At 47.7% G+C, this 21,803-nt stretch overlaps 2 protein-coding genes across 4 annotated transcripts in view; one reads left to right on the top strand and one right to left on the bottom strand.

Moving 5' to 3' along the window:
• PLPP1 (phospholipid phosphatase 1) overlaps window positions 1–9,630 on the top strand; it is a 63,127-nt gene extending 53,497 nt beyond the window's left edge. For 2 of the 3 annotated variants that reach the window (XM_066240818.1, XM_066240827.1), the window contains 4 exons: window positions 5,148–5,428; window positions 6,340–6,397; window positions 8,620–8,796; window positions 9,279–9,630. In XM_066240818.1, coding sequence (XP_066096915.1) covers window positions 5,148–5,428; window positions 6,340–6,397; window positions 8,620–8,796; window positions 9,279–9,407 — 645 coding nt within the window. In that variant the 3' untranslated portion in view covers window positions 9,408–9,630. Of the gene's footprint in view, window positions 1–335; window positions 488–5,147; window positions 5,429–6,339; window positions 6,398–8,619; window positions 8,797–9,278 lie in introns of all 3 variants that reach the window. The other variant, XM_066240823.1, reaches the window with a different exon arrangement.
• The window catches only part of MTREX (Mtr4 exosome RNA helicase), a 61,214-nt gene continuing 48,981 nt past the window's right edge, over window positions 9,571–21,803 (bottom strand). The window contains exons 23-27 of the mRNA XM_066240816.1: window positions 21,045–21,150; window positions 18,735–18,791; window positions 17,486–17,648; window positions 10,846–10,950; window positions 9,571–9,778 (exon numbers count right to left, since the gene is read on the bottom strand). Of these exons, the coding sequence (XP_066096913.1) occupies window positions 9,726–9,778; window positions 10,846–10,950; window positions 17,486–17,648; window positions 18,735–18,791; window positions 21,045–21,150 (484 nt within the window). The 3' untranslated portion in view covers window positions 9,571–9,725. The remainder of the gene's footprint in view (window positions 9,779–10,845; window positions 10,951–17,485; window positions 17,649–18,734; window positions 18,792–21,044; window positions 21,151–21,803) is intronic.

Below are 21,803 nucleotides of genomic sequence, written 5' to 3'. Positions count from 1 at the left end.
TGCTGAAAACCCTGTGAGGACATGACAAGAGCGTGAGAAGGATTTCTTTATTCCTTTCTAAAATCTGCATAGTGGGCAGAAGCAAAGGGAAGAACTCTGTTGGTTCAGTTGGGTAACAGAGGACTTGGAAGCATCATTTCCTGTAGAAGAGAGAGCTTCGCCCTGCTCTGCAGTCTAACTTCTGCTGCCTGCCTTGCTGCATTTTCTTTCCCTGTGTGCCTTTACATATTGTCACGGCAACTGCATTTGTAAACACAGCCTCTAAGGTGATGACTGCCATTGATTGGTTTTGACATGTCGTTTTTAATGACATTTTCATTTATTCCCTTTGCTAGCTGGATTGCCTTTTGCAATTCTTACTTCAAGGCATGCCCCCTTCCAGCGAGGATTGTTCTGTAATGATGAGTCCATCAAGTACCCTTACAAAGAAGACACCATCCCTTATGCGTTATTAGGTGGAATAATCATTCCATTCAGTATTATCGTTGTAAGTGAAACCCACTTTTTCCAAATTTATCAATTTTATTCCGTTGGCTTATTTTTTGTGTTAACCTGTTAATGATTGAATGCAATGTATGTTTTTTTAACCTTTAATTGAAGGTGTTGTTTCATTAAGATGATTGCAGCTATTTTAGGTGGGGTCCAAAAGAATAACAATGTATAATTGAAGTACTAACTGAATGTGTATGTTTTATGTTACTGTTATTTTTAGACTCTAATTTGCTTTTGTTTCAGTAATCACGGCAATAGATGAATGTTAATATCAGTGTTTCTACTTTATACACAGGATATATATTAATTTATAATTTATTGAGTCTATGTGTGTGCCTACTTGCTAGTTACTAAGCTCTTGAAAAGAACAGTGCTGACTAATGTCAAGACTTCATTTAATCCATGTTAATTTCAAAGAATTTTTAGATAATACCAGAAACGGGAGAGAAAAACCAAAGTTCTGTATGTAATTAGCAGTGAATGTGAAAGAATTTTTACTGGTATGAAACACAATAGTAACTGCTCTTTTCTAGGACGTCAGGTGGCTGTGCGTAGAACATGTTCTAGGGAGAAGGCTTCAAGTGACTGTCTAGTGACTTTTATAATCTCTTGACCCAGAGATTCTATGACTTAGATGAGTTTTATGCTTCATAACTTGTAACTCTAGAAACAAGGTTTATCTTAGTTAAAAGCAGAAAATTTGGTCCCATCCAGCAGATTAGGCAACAAGATCATAGCATTATGTTTCATAGTTTGAGAGTTCATAAAAAAAAAAAGAAAAGAAAAAAGACACTTCTTAATATAGAAATGTAATGTCTTGTTCAAGAATGATCACACCTTATTAGCACTGAAAGTTAGTCAACTCACAGTTCGTGGTACATAATTCATAAAAGAGAACGTCTGCTCTGCAGATATTTGCTTACTGGGCCTGAGCTTCTTGGAGGCCGAGACAGCGCCTTGTTCACCTCGGAGCCCTCGCGGCCGGCCAGGGGCCTGCTGAGGCTGCTGGGGCCGGGGCCGGGCGCTCGGGTGAAGCCCAGCAGTCCCGCAGTAATGCCGCTGACTCTCCTACAGGAAGGTGACGCTGTCAGAGCAGAGTGAGCATCTTCATCTAGACACATCTTTACAGAGATTTTACCACGAAAGGGAAGAAAGCCAAGCCTGTGGTTCTTCCACTGAGGCTGAAGTAAGAAGAGGGTCCTCTCTTAAGTATGCCTGTTTCAGGGAGAGCACTATTTAAGTATAAGAACTTAGTAGGGCTCCAAGCTGCAAATAGTAGCTGATTTCAGAGCCGTGCTCATTTTCTTGTGCTCAGGCAGGCAAGGGTGCTGTCCAGGCGCAGCACAGGAACCCGCTGCGGACCGGAGGCCAGGGCTGCAGCCTCCCGGCCATGCTCAGCCCGCCGCCACCTGGTTTCTGGGTTGGTCACTTGCAGCTCTGACTACTTTTCAGCATCACTTGTGAGAAAGTTACCTTTCTGTTTAATACAACCGCAAGGACATTGAGTGTAGGTTTCTTTAAAAATTGTTCAATGCTGAGGTCACCGGTTCAAAACCCTGGGCTTGCCGGGTCAAGGCACATATGGGAGTTGATGCTTCCTGCTCCTCCCCCCTTCTCTCTCTCTGTCTCTCCCTCTCCTCTCTAAAATGAATAAATAAAAACAACAACAACAACAACAAAACCCCAGACTGTTCAAAGGTGCTGCAAAGCACTGTTTTCATATCAACAGAGGCAAACTCTGCTCCAGGGCAGAGGTTTTATGTGCTCACTTAAAATAATTGCAGTTTCTGCATTAAGTTAGCTTCTTTCAGGTGGCATGTGGTTGGACTTGAGTACGTTTAATTTTATTTACTAGTAGATAACATCATTTCTTTCTTTTTTCCAATTACTCATTTGAGAGAGAGAGAGAAAGGGGACGAGGAGCGGGAAGCATCAACTCATAGCTGCTTCTGTATGTGCCTTGACCGGGTAAGCCTGGGGTTTCGAACCGGCAACCTCAGCATTCCAGGCCTATACTCTGTCCACTGTGTAACCACAGGGCAGGCTGTGTCATTTCTTTAAGCAGAATCTTTTAGGACTATGATCCAGACTTCACGCCAGGCCCCTGACCTGAGTTGCACATGACCCCCACACACACTGGCGAGTGAGTGAGCCTGGTAGAGAGCCAGAAGTAAGGTAGTTTCTCAGCAGCCCCAGGGAGAATTCAGTAAGGAGGAGGTGGTCAGCCTGTCACATGCTAGGGAAGCCAAGGCCCATGAGGGTTGATAAAAATCTATCTGATGAGACTGTTTTGGCTTTTGAGAGAGATGCAGTAGAATGCAGGGAAGGGAGGTAGATGAGATACTTGGGAAGGAGTGGACATGTGCCGGTGACTTCAGGTGATTGTTTCAGGAAGGTGGTGGGCCCTGATGGGAGGACTCGTCCCTGCAGAGACAGTGTAGAGATGTAGAGTCACCTCGAGGAGATGGTGAGAGAAAACAGCGCATCAGAGCGAAATGGTCGAGTTGTGCTGATTTAGATAATTATTAGCTTTGATCCTCAGAAGTGTTCTGTTTACTCCCCCTACGCATCATCTTTAGTTCTTGAATAATGTACTCTAGCTTCAGAATCTGAGTAAATAATGCATGACAGTCACCCCAGCTCTAAGATTCTGCTCCAGGTTAGGTAACCAGTGCAGACTTGACCAGAGGCTAAGAAGTGACATTAGCGGCTCACACAGCAGGATTAGATGTTAAAACGAAACAAAAACCTGGCTTTTACGGGCAGGTGAGACACGGACACAACCCTGCATTTAAATCAGGAGAATGACTTGAGACTCTCTCGTCTGTTTCTCAGTGAAGATGGAGCAGGTGATAGATATGATGCAGCCCCACCTGCCCTTGCCCCGTTCTCGCCCCTCCCTAGGTCAGCCCTCCTCTGTGCCCAGGGCTCCGCGCGCTCCGTCACTGGTGGCAGAACCGGGCACGTGGTAATCACCACGCTGACTGGGAAGGCTCAGAAAGAGCAAGTCCTGTTTCTGGAAGATAGTTGATTGCTCATGCAGTGACAGCCCAGACAGAGACGTCTCAACTGTTCGCCCTGTGGTTGATTAAAATACTTGGGATATATTTTAAACTATCAAAGATCAAGTCCATAAGGAAACAGGAGAGGGATCCTCTCTTGCTGCTGAGCCAGCATGGCTGTCACTGGACCCCCTGGGCAGCCCGGGGGCAGCGGGGGCTCCCGGCAGGGTCAGTCAAGGAGAAGCCCAGGCCACGCTGTGGAGGCGTGTGGCTTTGCTGTCCTGTGAGACCTGTTCTCAGAAAAGGACCAGGTTGAATCGTTCACAAGGACCCTGATGAGGACCCTATTTCTCGGGGGTTTAGCTTGTTTAACCTGAGGGCGTTTCCCTTTTACTAAGGGCAGCCTCTGCAACTAACGTTTATTGACCACCTGCTCTGCTGGAACACAGCGGTGGTGCTAGCTCTCGTCAGTAGCTACAAACTCCTGGCTTTTGTAGACTGCAGAGTCTGGCTGTCAATGTTGTAACATCCCAACTAGGGAAGTTTAGGAGCCCTTGAGCCAGATGAGGGAAGAAATTTTGGTATCAGGTTCTTAAAATCTTTTCCTGAGGCAGCCATTGATCTCATGGTGGTGAGGCTTCTCCTGAACACAGTAAACAGCTAAGTGGAAACGCCTGAGTACTTTGTAGCACTGTTTGTGTAAATAAAGCAGTGAAATCAGCATATATCTTAAGCAAAACTTTGTGACTTGTATCTCCCATCAGCATAGATTAGCGAGGAGACTGTTTTGTTTAAGCCTTTATTTTGGTCTCAGGCAGCTAGAGAAAGTGGCTTATCAGCAAGTGTAATTTTTATAATGTTGCCATTCAATGTCTTTTTAAAAAATTCTCAGTGCCTTAGTCTGTGAACTTGTAAACTCAGACACTGTTGCGAGCTCATGCCCAGCTGTCCTAGAATGTGGGCTCTCAGGCCAGGTCTGCATAGTCAGGGAAAGGTAAAGAGGACAGAGCCACTTGAAATGTTTTCTTGGAGAAGGTCAGCATCAAGTGTGTGTGTGACCTTTCAATAGGGGTTTTTACAGAAGCCTGGCGGTCAGGTCCCCAGAGAGGCGGGGTGGGGGGCCCTGTCTGCGAGGCTCTGCCCCTGCCCCGTACCCATTAGTCTCAGTGTTAGATCCCTGTTTGTATATTAGATCTTTTACTCTGATACTATCTTACCCTTTTATATTTATATATGATGGACGTCTTGACTCTAAGGAGTGTTTGCTAATGATGAAGACTGTCAGAATACTTATGTAAGGGATATTCTAATTGGGGAAGTTTGTGTTTTTTGACCAAACCATGTTTTTGTCTACTGTACATCGAGGTGTACTTATTAAAATTCAATTTATTTCAGTATGTATTGTTTTAGGTAGACTTTGAAATTATTTTGGCTTGCCCATTGCTTTGCGAACAGTATCCACAATTGATCTGACACCTTTTTTTTGTGGTTCATGTATCCTAAGTTAACTCTCCATTTGTAAAAGATAAAGGGGGAGGGGGAGGTTGTTTTTAAAATAAAGATTTTATTGTGATTTACCATTTTCTATTTTTAATTTTGTTTCAAGTGCCCCATTGCTGCTTTAACGTCCTGTTTTTCTGTTTCTTTTTTCAGATGATTCTAGGAGAGGCCCTGTCTGTGTACTTTAACCTCTTGCACTCGAATTCCTTTATCAGGAATAACTACGTAGCCACTATTTACAAAGCTATCGGAACTTTTCTGTTTGGGGCTGCGGCCAGTCAGTCCCTGACGGACATCGCCAAGTACTCGATAGGCAGGCTGCGGCCCCACTTCTTGGACGTGTGTGACCCGGACTGGTCCAAGATCAACTGCAGTGAGGGCTACATCGAGAACTACATCTGCCGGGGGAGTGCGGTCAAGGTGAAGGAGGGCAGGTATGTGTCGCGTCGCGCGTGTCCTGTCATTGTCATCACACATGTGTACTTGCCCACAGTTTTCGCACAAAGTGCTGAGTGCTCTTCTGCTTCATAGAAGGGCTGGAAACCTGGGCTTTTCCGTCAACATTCCAGCCACACCCAACTGCCAGATAGACTCAGGACAGACACCTTGTTTACAGTCAACAGTGAGGGGGGGGAAAGGCACACATTTATTTTACACAACTGATTGAGAAATCAAGAAATAGTCAACAGAATTTAACATGGCCTCAAGTACTCCGAAGGATGTGGTGCCGTCATAGGGATACCCGCATCACGTTGCTCTTAGTTGGGGGTGGTGAGGCTGGGATGTTTATAGACGGCAACACAGAGAGGTGACTCACCTGATACAGTAATGTCAGCACACAGTTTTACAATAAACCTCAAAAAAAGCACTTAGTCTAGGGGGTATCTAAGGGAAGACCTGTGCCCATTTCAGTGCTGAAATAATGCTGTCTTGATGTTTTAGAATTTACTTATGTTTTAAAAAGGAGTTCACTTTGGAGTGTTTCAAAGGTATCATTACTAAGGGAACAAGCCCTGCAAGCGGAAAATAATCCTGAAGTCATGGTCACATAAGTTCACGTGCAATTGAGTCGGGCCATTTATGCGGATAAAAAGGCTTGCCAGGCACTCCTTTAGAAATGCCTGGCCAGTTTGTTCTCCGTGACTCGTCACCCATCCTGGACCCCTCCAGTGATGCTGTGTGATCGGCCCCAGCTGTGTAGTGCTCCTGTGCTTACTGCCCCCCGCCCACCCTCCTGATTCCCAGAGGACAGGGGCAGCGCTGCGCCCTGTGCAGGGAGGGCTGTTCATGGAATCCACTGTTGTGGCTAGAGGGGAGAAAATGACTGTCCCTCTTTCTCTTCCAGACTGTCCTTCTACTCGGGCCACTCCTCCTTCTCCATGTACTGCATGCTCTTCCTGGCGGTAAGTGTGCGGGGCGGTGGAGGTGGGGTCCTGTGCTCCTGCAGCCCGCATGGGCTCACCGTGCTCACCGCGGGTCCTCCCTGTGCACCACCTCCCACATTCCCCGTCGCCTGGACCCCACTGCTGTGCTGTGAGGTTCAGGAGAGAGTGAATGCCTGTCTGCCACATACGACTGTTTTGCAGTTTTCTTGTCCTTTGCTGGAGGTTGTAGACAGGCCCGTGGTAGAGCAGGTGGCAGATGGGGGGCCTTTAGGCTCACAGGAGTCTCCCCTTGTGCAGGGGCTTGTTTCTGACAGTGGTAGGGACCCAGCAAGTCTGCACACCGGGGCTCATGGTTGATGTCCTTTTACTCTGTCTGGGACAGGTGTTCTGGACATGCTAGCAGCTTCTGACGGCCTGGCAATCATGGCCCTGCCCTCGCAGTCGGCACTCAGGGCCTGGCCGCTGCTCTCCAGGGCTGCGGGCGGGGAGTCCTGGTGATGGATGTGTAGGCAGCTGCTGCTGCTGCTTCTGAGTGGGTTGTTGTCTTTCCGCTTTCTGAGACACTCCCCAGACCGCTCTTCCTGGGACTAGTAAGGTCTGAACTTGGGGGAGGCTAGTCTCCTGCCATTCCCGGGTGCAGGGGTCCATGCTCAGAGCAGTAGGTCAGGGTCAGCGGTCAGCGGCCAAGACTTGGCCAAGATGCCACAGAGAACTAGTGATGAATGTGGATGCAGTAACTAACAGGAGACCAGGCTTCAGGGCTGATGCAAGGGGGCATGAAAGATCAACTTAGCCCTGGCCAGGCAGCTCAGTTGATCAGAGTATTGTCCCTGTACACCAAGGTTGTGGGTTCAATCCCCAGTCAGGGCACACACAAGAATCAACCAATGAGTGTATAAATGGAACAAATCTAAATAATAATGAGAAAGTCTTATAAAAAAAGACCAATTTATTGACTTTAAATTTTTTTCACGTTTAGAGAGAAAGGAACAATGATCTGTTCCTCTATGTGCCAACCACGGATCGAACCCGCAACCTCTGGTCAATACTCGAATCAACCAAGCTACTTGGCCAGGGCTTGACTTTTATTATATTGTGTGTGTGTGTATGTGTGTCCCTCTCTCTCTGTAGAAGTCAGAATTTGGTGGGGGGAGATCTTTAGACAGGCCACCTATAATATGTCTTAATTTTAAGTGGATTTTTATAGTTCTGCTTTGTGTAAGTTTGCTGTTTCCTGTTTTCCCTGTTTGACCACATTAAGTGCTATGTGCCTATTTAATGCTCAGATTAGAAACCCAGGTGTAATATTAAGTGTAGACTGCTGGGACTTAATTTGGTCTCCTTTAGAGAGAATTTAAAGTCCAGTTTTATCAGAATCTTGCTTTTATTTGAAAAACCAAATTCCAGAAGTTAAGAGCATACAGAGTGCAGATGTGGTATAAAATTCAAGTCCACCACTTCAAAACTATTACAATAGAGCTAGTTTTGGGCTTCTTCCACATTTCTGGAAATTGCAAGGTTTTCATTTTACTTCAATTAAATTTCATGAAGAAGTAATTCTATGGAATTGAGAACTTCCTTTTAAAAACACACACCCAGATGTTTCTGCAGATGTGCCATAGGAACTGTGACTGACTGGAAAGTACTAATAGTAAATAGTGTTCTCACAGCCTGTGTTCTTTTATCTCACTGGGAAGAGTTAGCAGTCTTTTGTTATCCTAGTTTTGTTATTAGAAGGCCCGGGGACTGGGAGGAAGGGGGAAGGCCTGGCAGTAACTGAGCCAATAATATCCTGAGAAGTGTCCCCATAGCTGGAGTCTGGGACTGCCCTGAATGGCTCCTGGGCACTTGGACATGTGTGTGAGCCAGAGCTCACCGGGCAGGTCCTGGGGGTTGTTCCCGCATGCCTGTGTGCATCTGTGAATCCTTCTTTATGAGGGACCGGTGATTTCCATGGATAGCACTTGACACTCAACTCTCTAATGACCCCATGAGGAGGGCGATGGCCACCCTGTCATGGGGGGGGGAGGGGTCTGCCATGGTCTGGAGGTGCTGGTGTCTGCAGACCTGAGCAGTGACAGTGAGCCAGGTCGGGGCGGCCATCTCTGTGCCTGAAAGGGTGGCTGGCTTGGGGGAGGGCAAAAATCACTGCCCCATGTGTGATTACCTAATGATCCCTAGTATTTAGTGACTGCTCTGTTCCCAGCTCACGGCTCTTCTCTCCCCTCCCTCCCTGCCAGCTCTACCTGCAGGCCAGGATGAAGGCGGACTGGGCACGGCTACTGCGCCCCACGCTGCAGTTTGGCTTGGTTGCCTTGTCCATCTATGTGGGCCTGTCCCGTGTCTCAGATTACAAGCACCACTGGAGCGACGTGCTCACGGGGCTCATTCAGGGAGCACTGGTCGCGGTACTGGTCGTAAGTACCCGGGGCAGCTGCCCCCACCTGGACGCTGGCAGACACTTGGGTGAATGAGTAGAAAACAGGGTCCCAGTGAGAAAAGTGCGGAGGTAGAGAATGTGGCCCCTTTGTTCTGGGTCAGAACCCCAGTACTGCTGAGAGCATGCCAGGACAGACAGCAGGCCAACACTGGGTCACTCTTTACAGAAGATGAAATTGCATTCCATATTTTTATTGTAAAGAAGGCTCTATCACCAGTTTTCAGTAACGAACTGGGAAAATGATTTACCAGAATGAAGCTATTTGCTTAAGACATAACATAGCAGCTCTCAATTTGGAAGAATCCCTTTTAACAAAAATTCCTGCCGGCCACTGATTTTTGTATCCTTAGTCTGCATCCCATAATATAGCCTTTATTTTTGCAAACTGCTTATTGCAACTTTGTATACAGCTTCTAAACTTAAACCATCTCATTAAAGTGTGTTACCTGTTCCCTGTAGGTTGTGTATGTGTCGGATTTCTTCAAGGAGAGAAACTCCTTTAAGGAAAGGAAGGAGGAGGGCTCTCACACGACTCTGCATGAGACGCCCACCGCTGGGAACCACTACCAGAACAGCCACCAGCCCTGAGCGGCCTGGAGGAGCGCCTGCTCCTGTAGGGGGCGCACCCGAAGGACAGGGTCCGTGTGCCACCTGCCCACCTACAAGGACTGCTACTACGCCCACGCCACGCCATGCCCAGTTACTCCCCACCACACCCATCTCAGCTCTGCGTTCAAGATCGTCTCAAGCCTTTCACTAAACAGTGCCCACCTGTACGTTTTTTATTAAAAATGTAATGCTTATGTACAAACACGTGTGTGCTGATGCCTGATTTAAATATGATACAATTGATGCGGGAGGACCCGTCGGTGTCGCAGGCACCGGCAGCCCACGGCCGTTATCCGACTACAAGTACAGGCTGGCGGCAAACACAATGTCTCTCTTGATCTTGGTGATTCCTAAGAGAAAAGAAAACACGGTTCAGTTTGAACTTTCAAGAATAATTCCCCTTTCCTGCGGCTTTGAAGACAAGCACCCTTCCTGACTGAACGGGGGAGACAGGAGCCGGTCAGAATAGCACCCGAGGAGCTCCCAGCCACCTAGAGGGACACTCAGAAACCAGACCCTGATCTTACGACGTGACTCTGAAGTGTGTGTGTGGGGGGAGGGGACCCGAACCTAAAGTGGTCAAAATGACTTATCTGGGAAGGACTAAGCTGTCAGAAGTCAGATGACCTGACCTGAAGAACACATTTTCAGTTAACATGTGAAATTTTTTCTGGACAAAATCAGGAAAATAAGTTTTCTTTAAAAAGTGTTTGTAACTAGACTCACACCTGGAGGGATGAACAGGTCAGCTGTCAGCATGGTGCAACGTGAGCCGTGTCTGGGGCCCTGTGTGCGGGCTCAGCCCTGCGTGCAGATGGTCCCCGTGCACGCACCAGCCTGTTCTGCTGGTCCATGGGCCTGGTGGGGTCTGGGCTCCCGCAGCCTCCCGCCTTCTCTACATACTGGCCCAACCAGTCAGCACAGCACCCTGCCACCAAAGTCTGTGCTCAGTCCTGGGGGAAAGCAGAGGTGGGCCACGTGTTCATGCTCACCCTGCCCAGTCCACAGGCTCTGCCATGCTCTCATGTGCCAAGCAGGCTTGAAGGGCCTAACGGCCGCCTGAGCGGGCACCACCCCCATTCACCCCCACCCACCCAGTCTCTTCCTCTGAGTTTCCCCTACACCTCTCAGCACCTGGCACATTTAAGGTGGCCTGACTGCTCTGTCTCCCCTCCACAAAGGGAGGGACTTGAGTCATGTTCATGGCTGTACCCCTAGTGCTTGCTTCAGTGCCAGACTCACGGGACGTGCACAGCACATCCTTGTGAACAGAATACATGAAAGCTTTTCCGGACACTGACACAGGGTACATAAGGGCCCTGTGCGGCCGTCCAGTGAGCGGCGGCAGTGCCCCAGCTGAGCATGTACCACGCGCCTCGCCGCAATGGCCTGAGCCAGGCTGCGGGCAGACACTGACCTTCAGCAAACTTGTTCTCCAGCTCTGTATTCCCAATGGCCTTTGCCGCCTGACACATCTGTCGCAGCAGCTCCTCCAGGCGCCGCATGCAGCGGATAATGCTGCCTGCAGAGGGGAAGAGAGGGGACATTGCTCATAAAGGGAGAGCAGGTGGGCAGGGAAGGGGAGCGCAGGGGCAGCTGACCAGCAAGACTCACGGGCCCTTCCGAGCGGCATGGGAGCTGCCAACTAGCCGGGCTGCTATGCGGGATGAGGGGGTGCGGAGCTGGTTTTGTGTCCGCCCTTACTAGCGGCAGGGCCGTGGTCTGTCACGGGGCAGCACCTGCTCCTACAGAGGGAGGGAAGCACCAGGCCCTGGCGCAGCGGAGCCAAGGGCACGTAAGTGGGGCCTGTGAGAATGAGGAGGCTGTCAACAGCAATGGACAAGGGGAAGCAGCAGTCAAGACCCGAGGAGAGGGGCCTACTGAGCATAGACACCATCCTGGCACATGGACGCAACAGACTTGTAAGCAGCCAGTGACAGTCCGAGCTGGAAGGTGCCATCGTTCACTGCTCTTGACGTCAAGTGGACTTGTTAGGGCTTGCTGCACACCGTGCGTCCTCACGGCCACAGAGAGAGCTTCATCCACTGGACTGCACCTGAGACAGGGCCACATTGGAGCTGGGAACCATCTCTGTCCAACTTCTGCAAGGACGGGCTGGGGCCGTTCTCGAAGAGCTGCTGCCCTAAATTTAAAACCCTCAGGACTTGAGTTTTAACGTCTAACATGTCTCAGGAGTATCGCTTCTCTCTGGAAAGGCCAGCTGTGAACTCCCACTTGAACTGGAATAACTCACTAGCGCTTACCAAGTCTTGTAATGCCCACTGCCCAGGACCAACGGCATTTACATTAATGTCTTCCATGCTGTGTCCACTGTCTCTGGGAAGTCAGCAGAAAGAACTCAGCGCAGAGGGCCCCTGAGCTGAGACCAAGGCAAGCAGCCAGGGCTGAGGGCAGTGGGCAGCGCCGCACGAGCAGGGTGCGCCCCTGCAGGGCACCCAGAGGCCAAGGCAGTGAGAACAGAGATGCCACTTTGGGATGAGACTGGTCAGATGACTCCGAGAAGCAGGTCGCTGTGGCACACAAATGGAGACAACACCCCTCTGAGGAGACCACAGTCTGCTGTGAGCAGGGCGCTCACCTCCAGACCTGGCGCAGGGGAGGGAGCGGAGGCAGGAGGCACAGCAGGCACAGGGAGGCCTCAAGGGAGACAGGTCCTGGTCTGCACTCCAGCACTCTGCGGCAGCTCTGTGATAAAGGCCCGCCCTCTGCACTCCCCAGCTCCCTTATCTGTAAGACAGCACGGTCATTACTCAATCTAACAGAGTACAGGGCGCGCTCGACCTAACTCGGCATCTGTGTCATCGGGGACCAGACAACATGCTCTTGGACGAGGCATAACTCTGAAGGAAAGTCACATCAACACTGGCCTTTAGCCAACACGTTCAAGGTCCAAATAGTTGTTCATGTTCGACTCTCCTTCCATTAAAAGGTCCACGAAGCTCGTGGTCAGAACCGCCAGCCCTCAGAGAGCCTATTCCCACCACAGTCCATCAGTGACTAGGCTCCCAGCAGAGTCGTTTCCTAGCGGAGGGTCAACAGCAAAAGTGGCAGCCAGGACACACACATGACAAAATCCAACCAGCCAAACAGGGTGGAGACACCTCACTCCCACGTGTGTGGGCAGCTAGCGAGGGCCCTGAGGGTGTTGTGCCACAGGAGAGCAAAGTGCCTGATGTCCACAGGCCTCAAGGACAGATGGAAATAAAGGGTGATGTCCACCATTTGCTGGGCACTTATTTTTCAAGATGGTTCTTTTTTTTTTTTTCATTTTTCTGAAGCTGGAAACGGGGAGAGACAGTCAGACAGACTCCCACATGCGCCCGACTGGGATCCCCCCCCCCCCCCGCACGCCCACCAGGGGGCGATGCTCTGCCCATCCTGGGCGTCGCCATGTTGCGACCAGAGCCACTCTAGCGCCTGAGGCAGAGGCCAAGGAGCCATCCCCAGCGCCCGGGCCATCTTTGCTCCAATGGAGCCTTGGCTGCGGGAGGGGAAGAGAGAGACAGAGAGGAAGGAGAGGGGGAGGGGTGGAGAAGCAAATGGGCGCTTCTCCTGTGTGCCCTGGCCGGGAATCGAACCCGGGTCCTCCGCACGCTAGGCCGACGCTCAACCGCTAAGCCAACCGGCCAGGGCCAAGATGGTTGTTCTTAAATTGTTTTAATCCAATTTGGTCCTGGGAGGTGGCAGTTGGAACGCCTACTCTATCGTCATCTTTCCGCCCTACTGGGTGCTTATTTTGTGGCGGTGTGTACTCTATATTTATGAAAATCCTCTCATTTGACCTTTGCTAGTCTACAGGACAAGCACTGTTATTCTCCTTAATTTATAAAGAGGGAAAAGGAGAACAGGGAAGTTACACCTAACTTGGCCCAGGTCAGAGACAGTAAGGGGCAGAGTCAGGGTCCAAGCCCAGAATGCCATACACGTTCCCAGCCCAGGCATGTAAGTGCTGTCTAGTGCAGTGCCTCACAGGAGTGCTAGTTTCCACACTTCCTACAGCAGGTGTACTGTTCTATCGACTTCAATTTTAATTAAGTTACACTTATACATTTCAAGTTAAAAAGTCACGCCCAAGAAGTAGAAGGGTCAGAGGAGGGCGCCGTCCGCGAGGCCGTGTCCCCACTGTGGGCCTTGAGAGACTGAGCCAGGGGCCAACTGAAGACTGGGAGAGTCTGTCGGCCCTGACTTGAGCTCTAGTGCCTGGAGGTCCACGAGTGGCCTTTCCTGTGAGAATGATCACTTGTGGAACCCCATTTTCTTTTTACAGCTACAGTGGTACTTGAGATACGAACAGACCAACATACAAATTTTTTTTTAAGATACGAGCTGCGACTCGGTCCGTATTTTTTCAAGATCCGATCGAAATTCCGAGATACGAGTTGTGATTTGGGAAGCTGCCGCTAGTTGGTGCGTTGGCGCACGGGTCCAGTATAGGCAGTTTGATATACGAGTTGATTGACTTACGAGCTCGGTAACAGAACAAATTAAATTCATATCTCAAGGTACCACTGTATTAGTTTACAGCCTTCAATCACCATGACCATCCAGATTTTTTTTTACTGAAATAAAGAAAAGCTACTCTCAATTTGTATAAATAGGCCATGATTATAGAAATAAATTTTACAGCCCTGGCCAGACAGCTTGGTTGGTTAGAGAATCCTCAGAAAGCGCAGAGGTTGCTGGTTCAAGCCCCAGTCACAGTGCATGCAGAAACAGATTGATGTTCCTGTCTCTCTCTCCCTCTAAAATCAATAAAATAAACATTTTAAAACAAATCTTAAAAAATAAATTTTACAGAAACAAAAGAATGCCATTAATTCTAGGTACATACTATTGCCAACAAAATGTTGATTACCCAGACACATTACAGGCACCTCCAACTCAACATTTCCAAAATGGGAACTCATTACTTCCAATCCTTTCCACCAACCTATGAAAAGGCTCGGTTTGCTCCTTCAGGATGGAGACTAATCCCACCCTTCACGGTGTCAGTGTAAGAGGCAGAGAAACAGTGCACGCAGGCCAAGTGTTTAACAGCAGCCTGCAGAGTGCTGGTGAGGCCCGCAGTCCACTCTGGCTCTGCTGCAGGAAGGCCGGCCCAGGTCCGCTGCCCCAGCACAGAGGGGTGGGGAGGGGGGCAGGGCAGGAATGGAAAGGGCACCCCTCACATGACCTCTCCACCAGTATAAACATGCTTCTTTTGCAAGGCTTCTATCCAAAGAAAATTAAATTCGGTGTGACTAACAGGAACAGACAGGATTCTCAGTCCTTCACAACTAAATGAAACCCTTCTCAGTGTCCTCGGCTGTGTGGGGCTCAGAGAAGAGGCTATGCACCGTGGCTCACAAACACTGTTTCGATAGGCTTCACCTGGGTACCAAGAGACAGCACAGACAACCTGATACATTTTGGTAATTTTACATGCTGGGTTACGTTCATATCTGCAATAGTTATCAGAGGCGGAACCACATGAAGTCACTGCTCAGACAAGGGACACGCACCCCTGAGTGGACACACAACCATGTCACACTCTGTTAACATGACAATGTCTGCACATTTAGTTCTGAGGTGTCAGGTGACAGGACACGCTCAAGCAACGAGGCCAGGAGGCACAGGACTGCACCCACAATGGCATGGCTGCTGGCCAGTCACGTCAACAAGTCACATGTGCCACTCCAATGCTGCTCACAGCTGCCTGAAGGCCAAAGCCTTCCCCCGGGACTGAAGACCAGAGCTGTGACCTGTCTTATCCAGCACAGTGCTCACCCACCGCCCTTCCCCACTGGGCAGGGCTCTTCTCCCTCTGTGGAAATCATTCTGCCCCCTCAGCTATGACCAGCTACAGTAGGTGCTGCACCAACGCCACAAAGCCATGACCCCAGGCTCTCTTCTGAACCTGACAAGGAACCAAAACATACCAACCTAACGATTTGTCACAAAAACCCTTTTTTCTGGTCTTGCTTGAGTAGAAAGCATAAGTGAATTCTTACCAGACATTGCCTTTAACAAGCACTGTGGAAAATGCAGATTTTCCACATACAAGTGGAAAACATTTTCCAGCATACAAGTCAGTGTGCCCGCCCTGTTACGTGTGCTCAGGCTCACACTGTTCTGAAGAACTCTCATTGAGCCAGTTCACATGGCACACACAACTGAACTGCACAACGCAGTGGTCGCTAGCAGACTCGGAGCTGTGTGACCGCGGTCACTGGACAACAGGTGTCCGCGTGAGTCCGGCTCCACTCAGAACCCTGACGTGTTCCGAAGGCCATCCAAGCTTTAGCAGTATCAGCAGTTCATTCTTTTCTGGAGCTGAGCACCATTCCCCTGAATGGATGCACCACAGTCTCCTGTCCCCTCCAAAGGATGACTGGGCGCACAAACAAGCGTCAGGCTTTGGTGCTTTCAGAGGGGACAGAGCAACATGTCTCAGACAGCATTACCCTCTCCAGCTCCGGCATCCCCCAGGGGCCCATAGTGCTTGGCTGATCCTGTCCCCATGCTAGTGACGTGACTGTACAGGGCCTGACTGGAGGGCAGCGTCACAAACCCTTTCCTGAGGGCGCTGACCAGGCACCGGCATAGGCTGAACTCTCTCTGAGGGCGGAGACGGCTGCGCTCACTGCGCCAAGGTCTCAGCAATTATCAGGGACCTACTCCCAAGTCATCTAGTGATAACTGTGCCAAAACTTCAACACAGGAATGATATATATTAATGAAATACAACTCTGCAAGCCCACTGGAAAATCCCTAATGACACTGGTGCTCCCTGGCCAGGGGGAGGCATGAGGCCGACAGGTCTCTCCCCCAGTGTGGGGCCGTGCTCCACAGAAGCCCAGGGTGGGCAGGACACTAAATAGCTTCCAGTGACGACTTGTCACAGGAGCTTTCCTGATGCTACACGCTAATGCATAGCAAGTCCTTTATGCACAGTGCCGAGTGCAATACTGGTTTTCCATAGACAGAAACAAAGTTTCTTCTTTTGCTAAAATAAATAAAAATTTAAAAACAACAAAAACTCCTCTCCCTTAAGAACCACTATCGTTTTGTCATTGTGTTTATCTTATCAGTGAGGCAGACACTAAATAAACATGAGCTAGGATATTTATTAACTGATTCTGGAACTCTGTGGGCATGAAGCCATTCGTTTCCCTTTGTCTCGACATGAAGTGTCGTGTCGGCAAGTGAGCTTCACAGCTGAGACACACAGCTGTCAACACCTGCCGGGGCTGTGTGAAGCACTGTTCATCCAGGAGGGAGTATGTCACTTCCCTCTCATTCCTCAGGCACTGCTACCTCAATGAACATATTACAGACCTTCTCATCTACAGTGAATGTTCAATGGATGTAAATAGGTTTAGGATTTAAGAAGTCTCTACATGATCCAAAATTCAAGAATAAGGTTATTATGGCACTAACATGAAGTTGTCAACTACTGTGTGACTTGTAGTAATAGAGGCCAGGGTTCTAGACTGCCACAACCTTAGTCTAATTTTTCACTTTCTTATTATTTTATTTATTGATTTCAGCAAAGGAGGAAAGGGGAGTGAAAGAGAGAGATAGGAACACTGAGCTCTTCCTGTATGTGCCCTGACTAGGGATCGAACCAGCAATCTCTGTGCTTCGAGACGATGCTCTAACCAACTGAGCTATCTGGCCAGGGCGACAAACAACATTTCCAACAGTGGGAATATAGAGCAAGCCCTTCAGTTATTAACAAGAGGATAAAACCAAACAGTGAGCCACCCACACCCACGGGACCTACCAGGCTCGTATGCATCATGATGGCAGAGACTCTGGCACAGGACGATAAACTATTAGGACAGTTTCCTAACAAATTCGTAACGAGCAGACTATGCTTATTAAACAACACAAAAAATCCATGGACAATATTTTTGATCTACATAAGCAGAATATTCCATTTCACCAAAAATTAAAAAGAATCTATTATTTGTGTTTAGTTATAGTAATGTCACCCTCAGTACATGTGTATCCTGTATCAGAAAGCAATGCATGCACACAAAACTCCACCTTACCTTCAAAGACATCTGTCATCTTGCAGATGTGGGCGAATGTCGCCCCGGTCGCCCAGGTGTGCACCACATCCATTAGGTGGGGCTTGAATGAGCCCAGGTATGTTTCCTCATCAATTTCCAACTTTGCTTCTGCTGAAACTTTCGCAATTCGTTTGGCACATTCCTTTGAAGAGAAAAGAAGACACACTTAACATTCTTACCCTCTCCCACATCCCTTTTCGTTATTTCCAGGGCCAGCACTCCAGGGGCCCCCTTTCTCCTGGGAGGGCGAGATTGCACTCGGGCCCCCTGCTCTGAGCAGCCCCAGGCCTCTTCCGTTGCTCAGTGAACAAACAGCCCAGTCCCCACTGCATTGCGGTAATTAAGGAAAATGTTTCAAGACCACAATTTTCACCCGGTTATACCTTTTCTACAAAACAGAAACTCTTCTCTAAACTTATTCAAGAGGAGCACTTGCCCAATCTCTAATAGTTTCATTAACAAAACAGTCATCAATCAGAGTTAGAGAATCACATACCTTATGGCAAATGATGCTTTTCCCCAACAATGCTCCAAAAAAATGTCAATATGAAGATTTTCTTTTCCCCTAATGAGAAATCTAATCCAATCCTTTTTCCTTGGTAATCTAAAAGGTCAAAAACACCTACAACTAGAGAGATCTCCGTGGTCTGGAATTTAAGTCTCTCATTAACTTTAACATTGGCTGACTGGCCCATTGCTAAGCCTTATTCTGTTGGTCACTCTTTGTTCCTCTCTCACAACGTCTTACAGTTCATCTTTCTGTATGTATAATACCGAAAAGACAAAGAAATACCAGATCATCCTAAGAAAATAATAACAGACACAAACTTATTACTGTAAGCTATTGTGGCTTTGAGTACCCAGAGACAAATAATTTCTTAGGATAGAGATTTTAAAACTTTGTTGTGAATTAAAATGGAAAAATAAACAACAAAAAAACAAAGTTAATTAAATCCAAGTTCATGCAGATGCCATTTTTCACCAGAGGAGATGATGAGGCAGGCGCTGCTGGTGCCCGGCTGCCCCCCGCGGTGCCCAGCTGTTAACTGTTAAGCATCACAGATGATGCTGGATGCTGAAACCAGCTTTAAATGACGTAGCTAACATCAAATGGCTTCTTTCATCACAACGGAAGCTGTTTCTGCAGAATTATAAATACTGTGGCTAGACCATCAAAAATGTTTATTGTACACTATTCATAAACTACATGGTTTGAAAAACATCTTACCTGCATCTGACGAAGTGGTCCTGCTAATTGCTCTGTTAATTTGGGCATCTCACTAGACTGAAAGAAAGATCAGATGTGAGAACCCAAGTTTAAAGCACTGCATACACAGCCTGCTTTAACAAAGCAAAACAGAGCTTGTAGGATGTCCGTTAATAGTATAAGGCCTTAGGCCAGCGGTTCTCAACCTGTGGGTCGCAACCCCGGCAGGGGTCGAATGACCAAAACACAGGGGTCGCCTAAAGCCATCAGAAATACATATTTTATTTTAAAATGTATTGTATAACAAATATGTATTTTCTGATGGCTTTAGGCGACCCCTGTGTTTTGGTCGTTCAACCCCTGAGGTCGGGACCCACAGGTTGAGAACCGCTGCCTTAGGCATTAGCACATATTTATCATCAACTCCCAGTTCACAAAAGCAAAAATGCACTCCTCTCATCCTAAAGGAGAATACGCTATTTCAGTAGAAAATATCACACTGCATTCTCTGTGACCAAAGATGGAGCTGAGGAAGAGCAAACACTGTAAGCACGCACAGTGCCTGGCTACATCAAAACTACTGTGAGCTGCTGTAGCATAGTTCAATTTTGAAACAGTTTTGGCTTCTAGGCAACTCTGCATCTGTGGAATGTGACTATTTGGGATAAAGAACATTAAAACATGCCCTCAATTTTTACCTTACTAGATTATCTCTAGCTCTCTAACAAAGTATAAGATAGTTAAAACTCTAATCTGAGTTTGTGTTCATAATATTGCCTTCCCACTAGCGACAAGTTTGTCAATTTCTCGATTAGAATAACAGGAGTTTCAGGTCTACTACTAACTCCCCAAGAAAACTTGGACAAACTGCTCAAATTCTGTGTTGGTTTTTTTTACCCTGTCAAAGAGAAAAGGTCAGACCCTGAAAACCTATAAACTTGTGATTAGAATAAAGACATTATTTGTGAACAAATTCTGACCAAGATAGTCTTGCTAAACAAAAACAAAATTATTACAAGAATGGTTTGTATGTGCATGACAAGACTTAAATTTTAAGTACGTAAATTTTTTAAAGAGCAATTTTTAGTTGCGATAGATGTGCCTTTCTTTTAAGCAGCAGTATTTGCACAGACTTGGTTTTGATTTACATCATGTGTGGGTGTATATGTGTGTGTGTGTGTGATAAATCATGAACCAGGTTCTATGTTATTCCTGTTAAAATAAAAAAGCCTGGCACAAGCACAAGAGTGCGGTTTCATGTGAAAAGAATGCAGGACTGCTACATGTGTCTGCCATTCTGTCTACTCAAGGTCAGCAGTCCAAAGGCCTCCTCCCTGCGAGTCACTGTAAGCAGAAGGCGCTGGTCCTCATATCAGGAACTAGATGTGGTTCCACCAACACACTCTCCCAACGTGGTTTATTTATTTCTTCATCTTTCCTTTAAGCCTCAAATTTCCCTCTTATGGTGAGGCCTTTTCTGACCACCCTATTTAAAACAGCACCCCACCCCCCAGAAGTCTCTATCTGCCTCCTGCCCCACTGCCTCCGAAGCCCTCACCACCCCTGACCCAGTCTGTGTGCTCTCTTTCCACTGACATCCTCAGCTACTGCCAGCTAGCTTCCAAGGAGGGAGACAATTCTGCTCTATCTCTGGACCTGGCACACAGTCGGGGCTTAATAAGTATTTGTTGCAAAGATCATGTTATATTTAAATTTATTTTAATGATTAAAAATAATGGGGGAGCACAGTTTTAGAAAGAATGCATTTTAAAACAGAAGTTACTGTATCAAGCAGACCACACTGTGGGTCTTTACTATATTTACCTTTCTTTCTAGCTAGGAAACATTCTTTAAAAGTATCAACAAACTGCCACTTGGCTTTCAGTACAAGTTTCCATGCTGATGTTGAAAGGCACCACCATAGGAACTGATGAAACTGCACACACCAGTGTGATGTCACAGACAGATCCAAGCACACAGAGCAACACATGCCCCACATTTCAGAACTGGGGTCTGGCTGAGCCCAGTGCCTCTGAAGAGGGGACACACTTGGCCACGTTAAAAAAACAACAACAAAAAAACCCACACCGAATACTCTGTAAACCCAAGATCTATTAAATGAAATCCACTTCACTGTCCTTTCTGGTAACACACATTTAATGATCTAATTCTCTCACTGTACTTGTGTTCAAGTTGTAGTGGTTTCTAACTCACTATACCCATAATACAGATATGAAATGATATTTTTATAACTGAAACTGTCCATACAGCATTAAAATAAATGACAGGACACGTGGATTAGGAAGCATGGCGTGCTAAGCATGAACTCACGTTCTCCTGGAACACGAGGCAGCTGAGCAGTGCTGTAGCCTGCTCCGCGGACAGGTCGTTGAAGAGGCCGTTGAACATCATCTCGGTCAGGAGGAGCTCGTCTGCACTGCGCCACCACAAGGAAAGAAAGTCCAGATGTCAGAACATAAAAGCACACGCACACATGCATCCTTACAATCCAGTTTGACCATAGGAGTCAACAATGAGGGGCACCAAAGCTTTATTTAACTAAGGAAATGGCAGGTCTTTATATCACCAATGTATAAATAATACACTAAAAGTAGGCATGTCCTATGAAGATCCCATCCAAGTAAATACCCATCGGCATATATTCAATGAAATTATTTATTCAATTATCAGACCAGGAAAAACAGTCAACACCATCCACTTATAACCTGGGTCCGAGGACATTTTTCACTGTTTTTCATTCTGTAAGTTTACAAAGAATTGATAAAATGAAAGGACCATGAAAAGCACCATTGGCGATTCTAAGTGGGACATGCCTATAGCAGCACGTGCTCAGTGAATGAATGCACACAATGGGCGGTGACGGCCCCTGACCGCAGCAGTGTGCTCGCTGATGGTAACCGCGTCAGAAGGTGTCAGTGTGAGCCCGGAGCCAAAGTGCATGTCCAGTGGCAGCACAGACCAGCACTCCCGGCCCTTCGTGCACCTGCTCTGCCAAAACGAACAGATTCCAGATTTTACATTCCTTTCGGGTGCTTGCTTATCTTTATTTTTGGCTTTTTTTGTTTCATT

The sequence above is a fragment of the Saccopteryx bilineata genome, chromosome 1 (assembly GCF_036850765.1).
Source record: "Saccopteryx bilineata isolate mSacBil1 chromosome 1, mSacBil1_pri_phased_curated, whole genome shotgun sequence".
Lineage (NCBI taxonomy): Eukaryota > Metazoa > Chordata > Mammalia > Chiroptera > Emballonuridae > Saccopteryx > Saccopteryx bilineata.
This window is presented reverse-complemented; position numbering and strand designations above follow the sequence as displayed.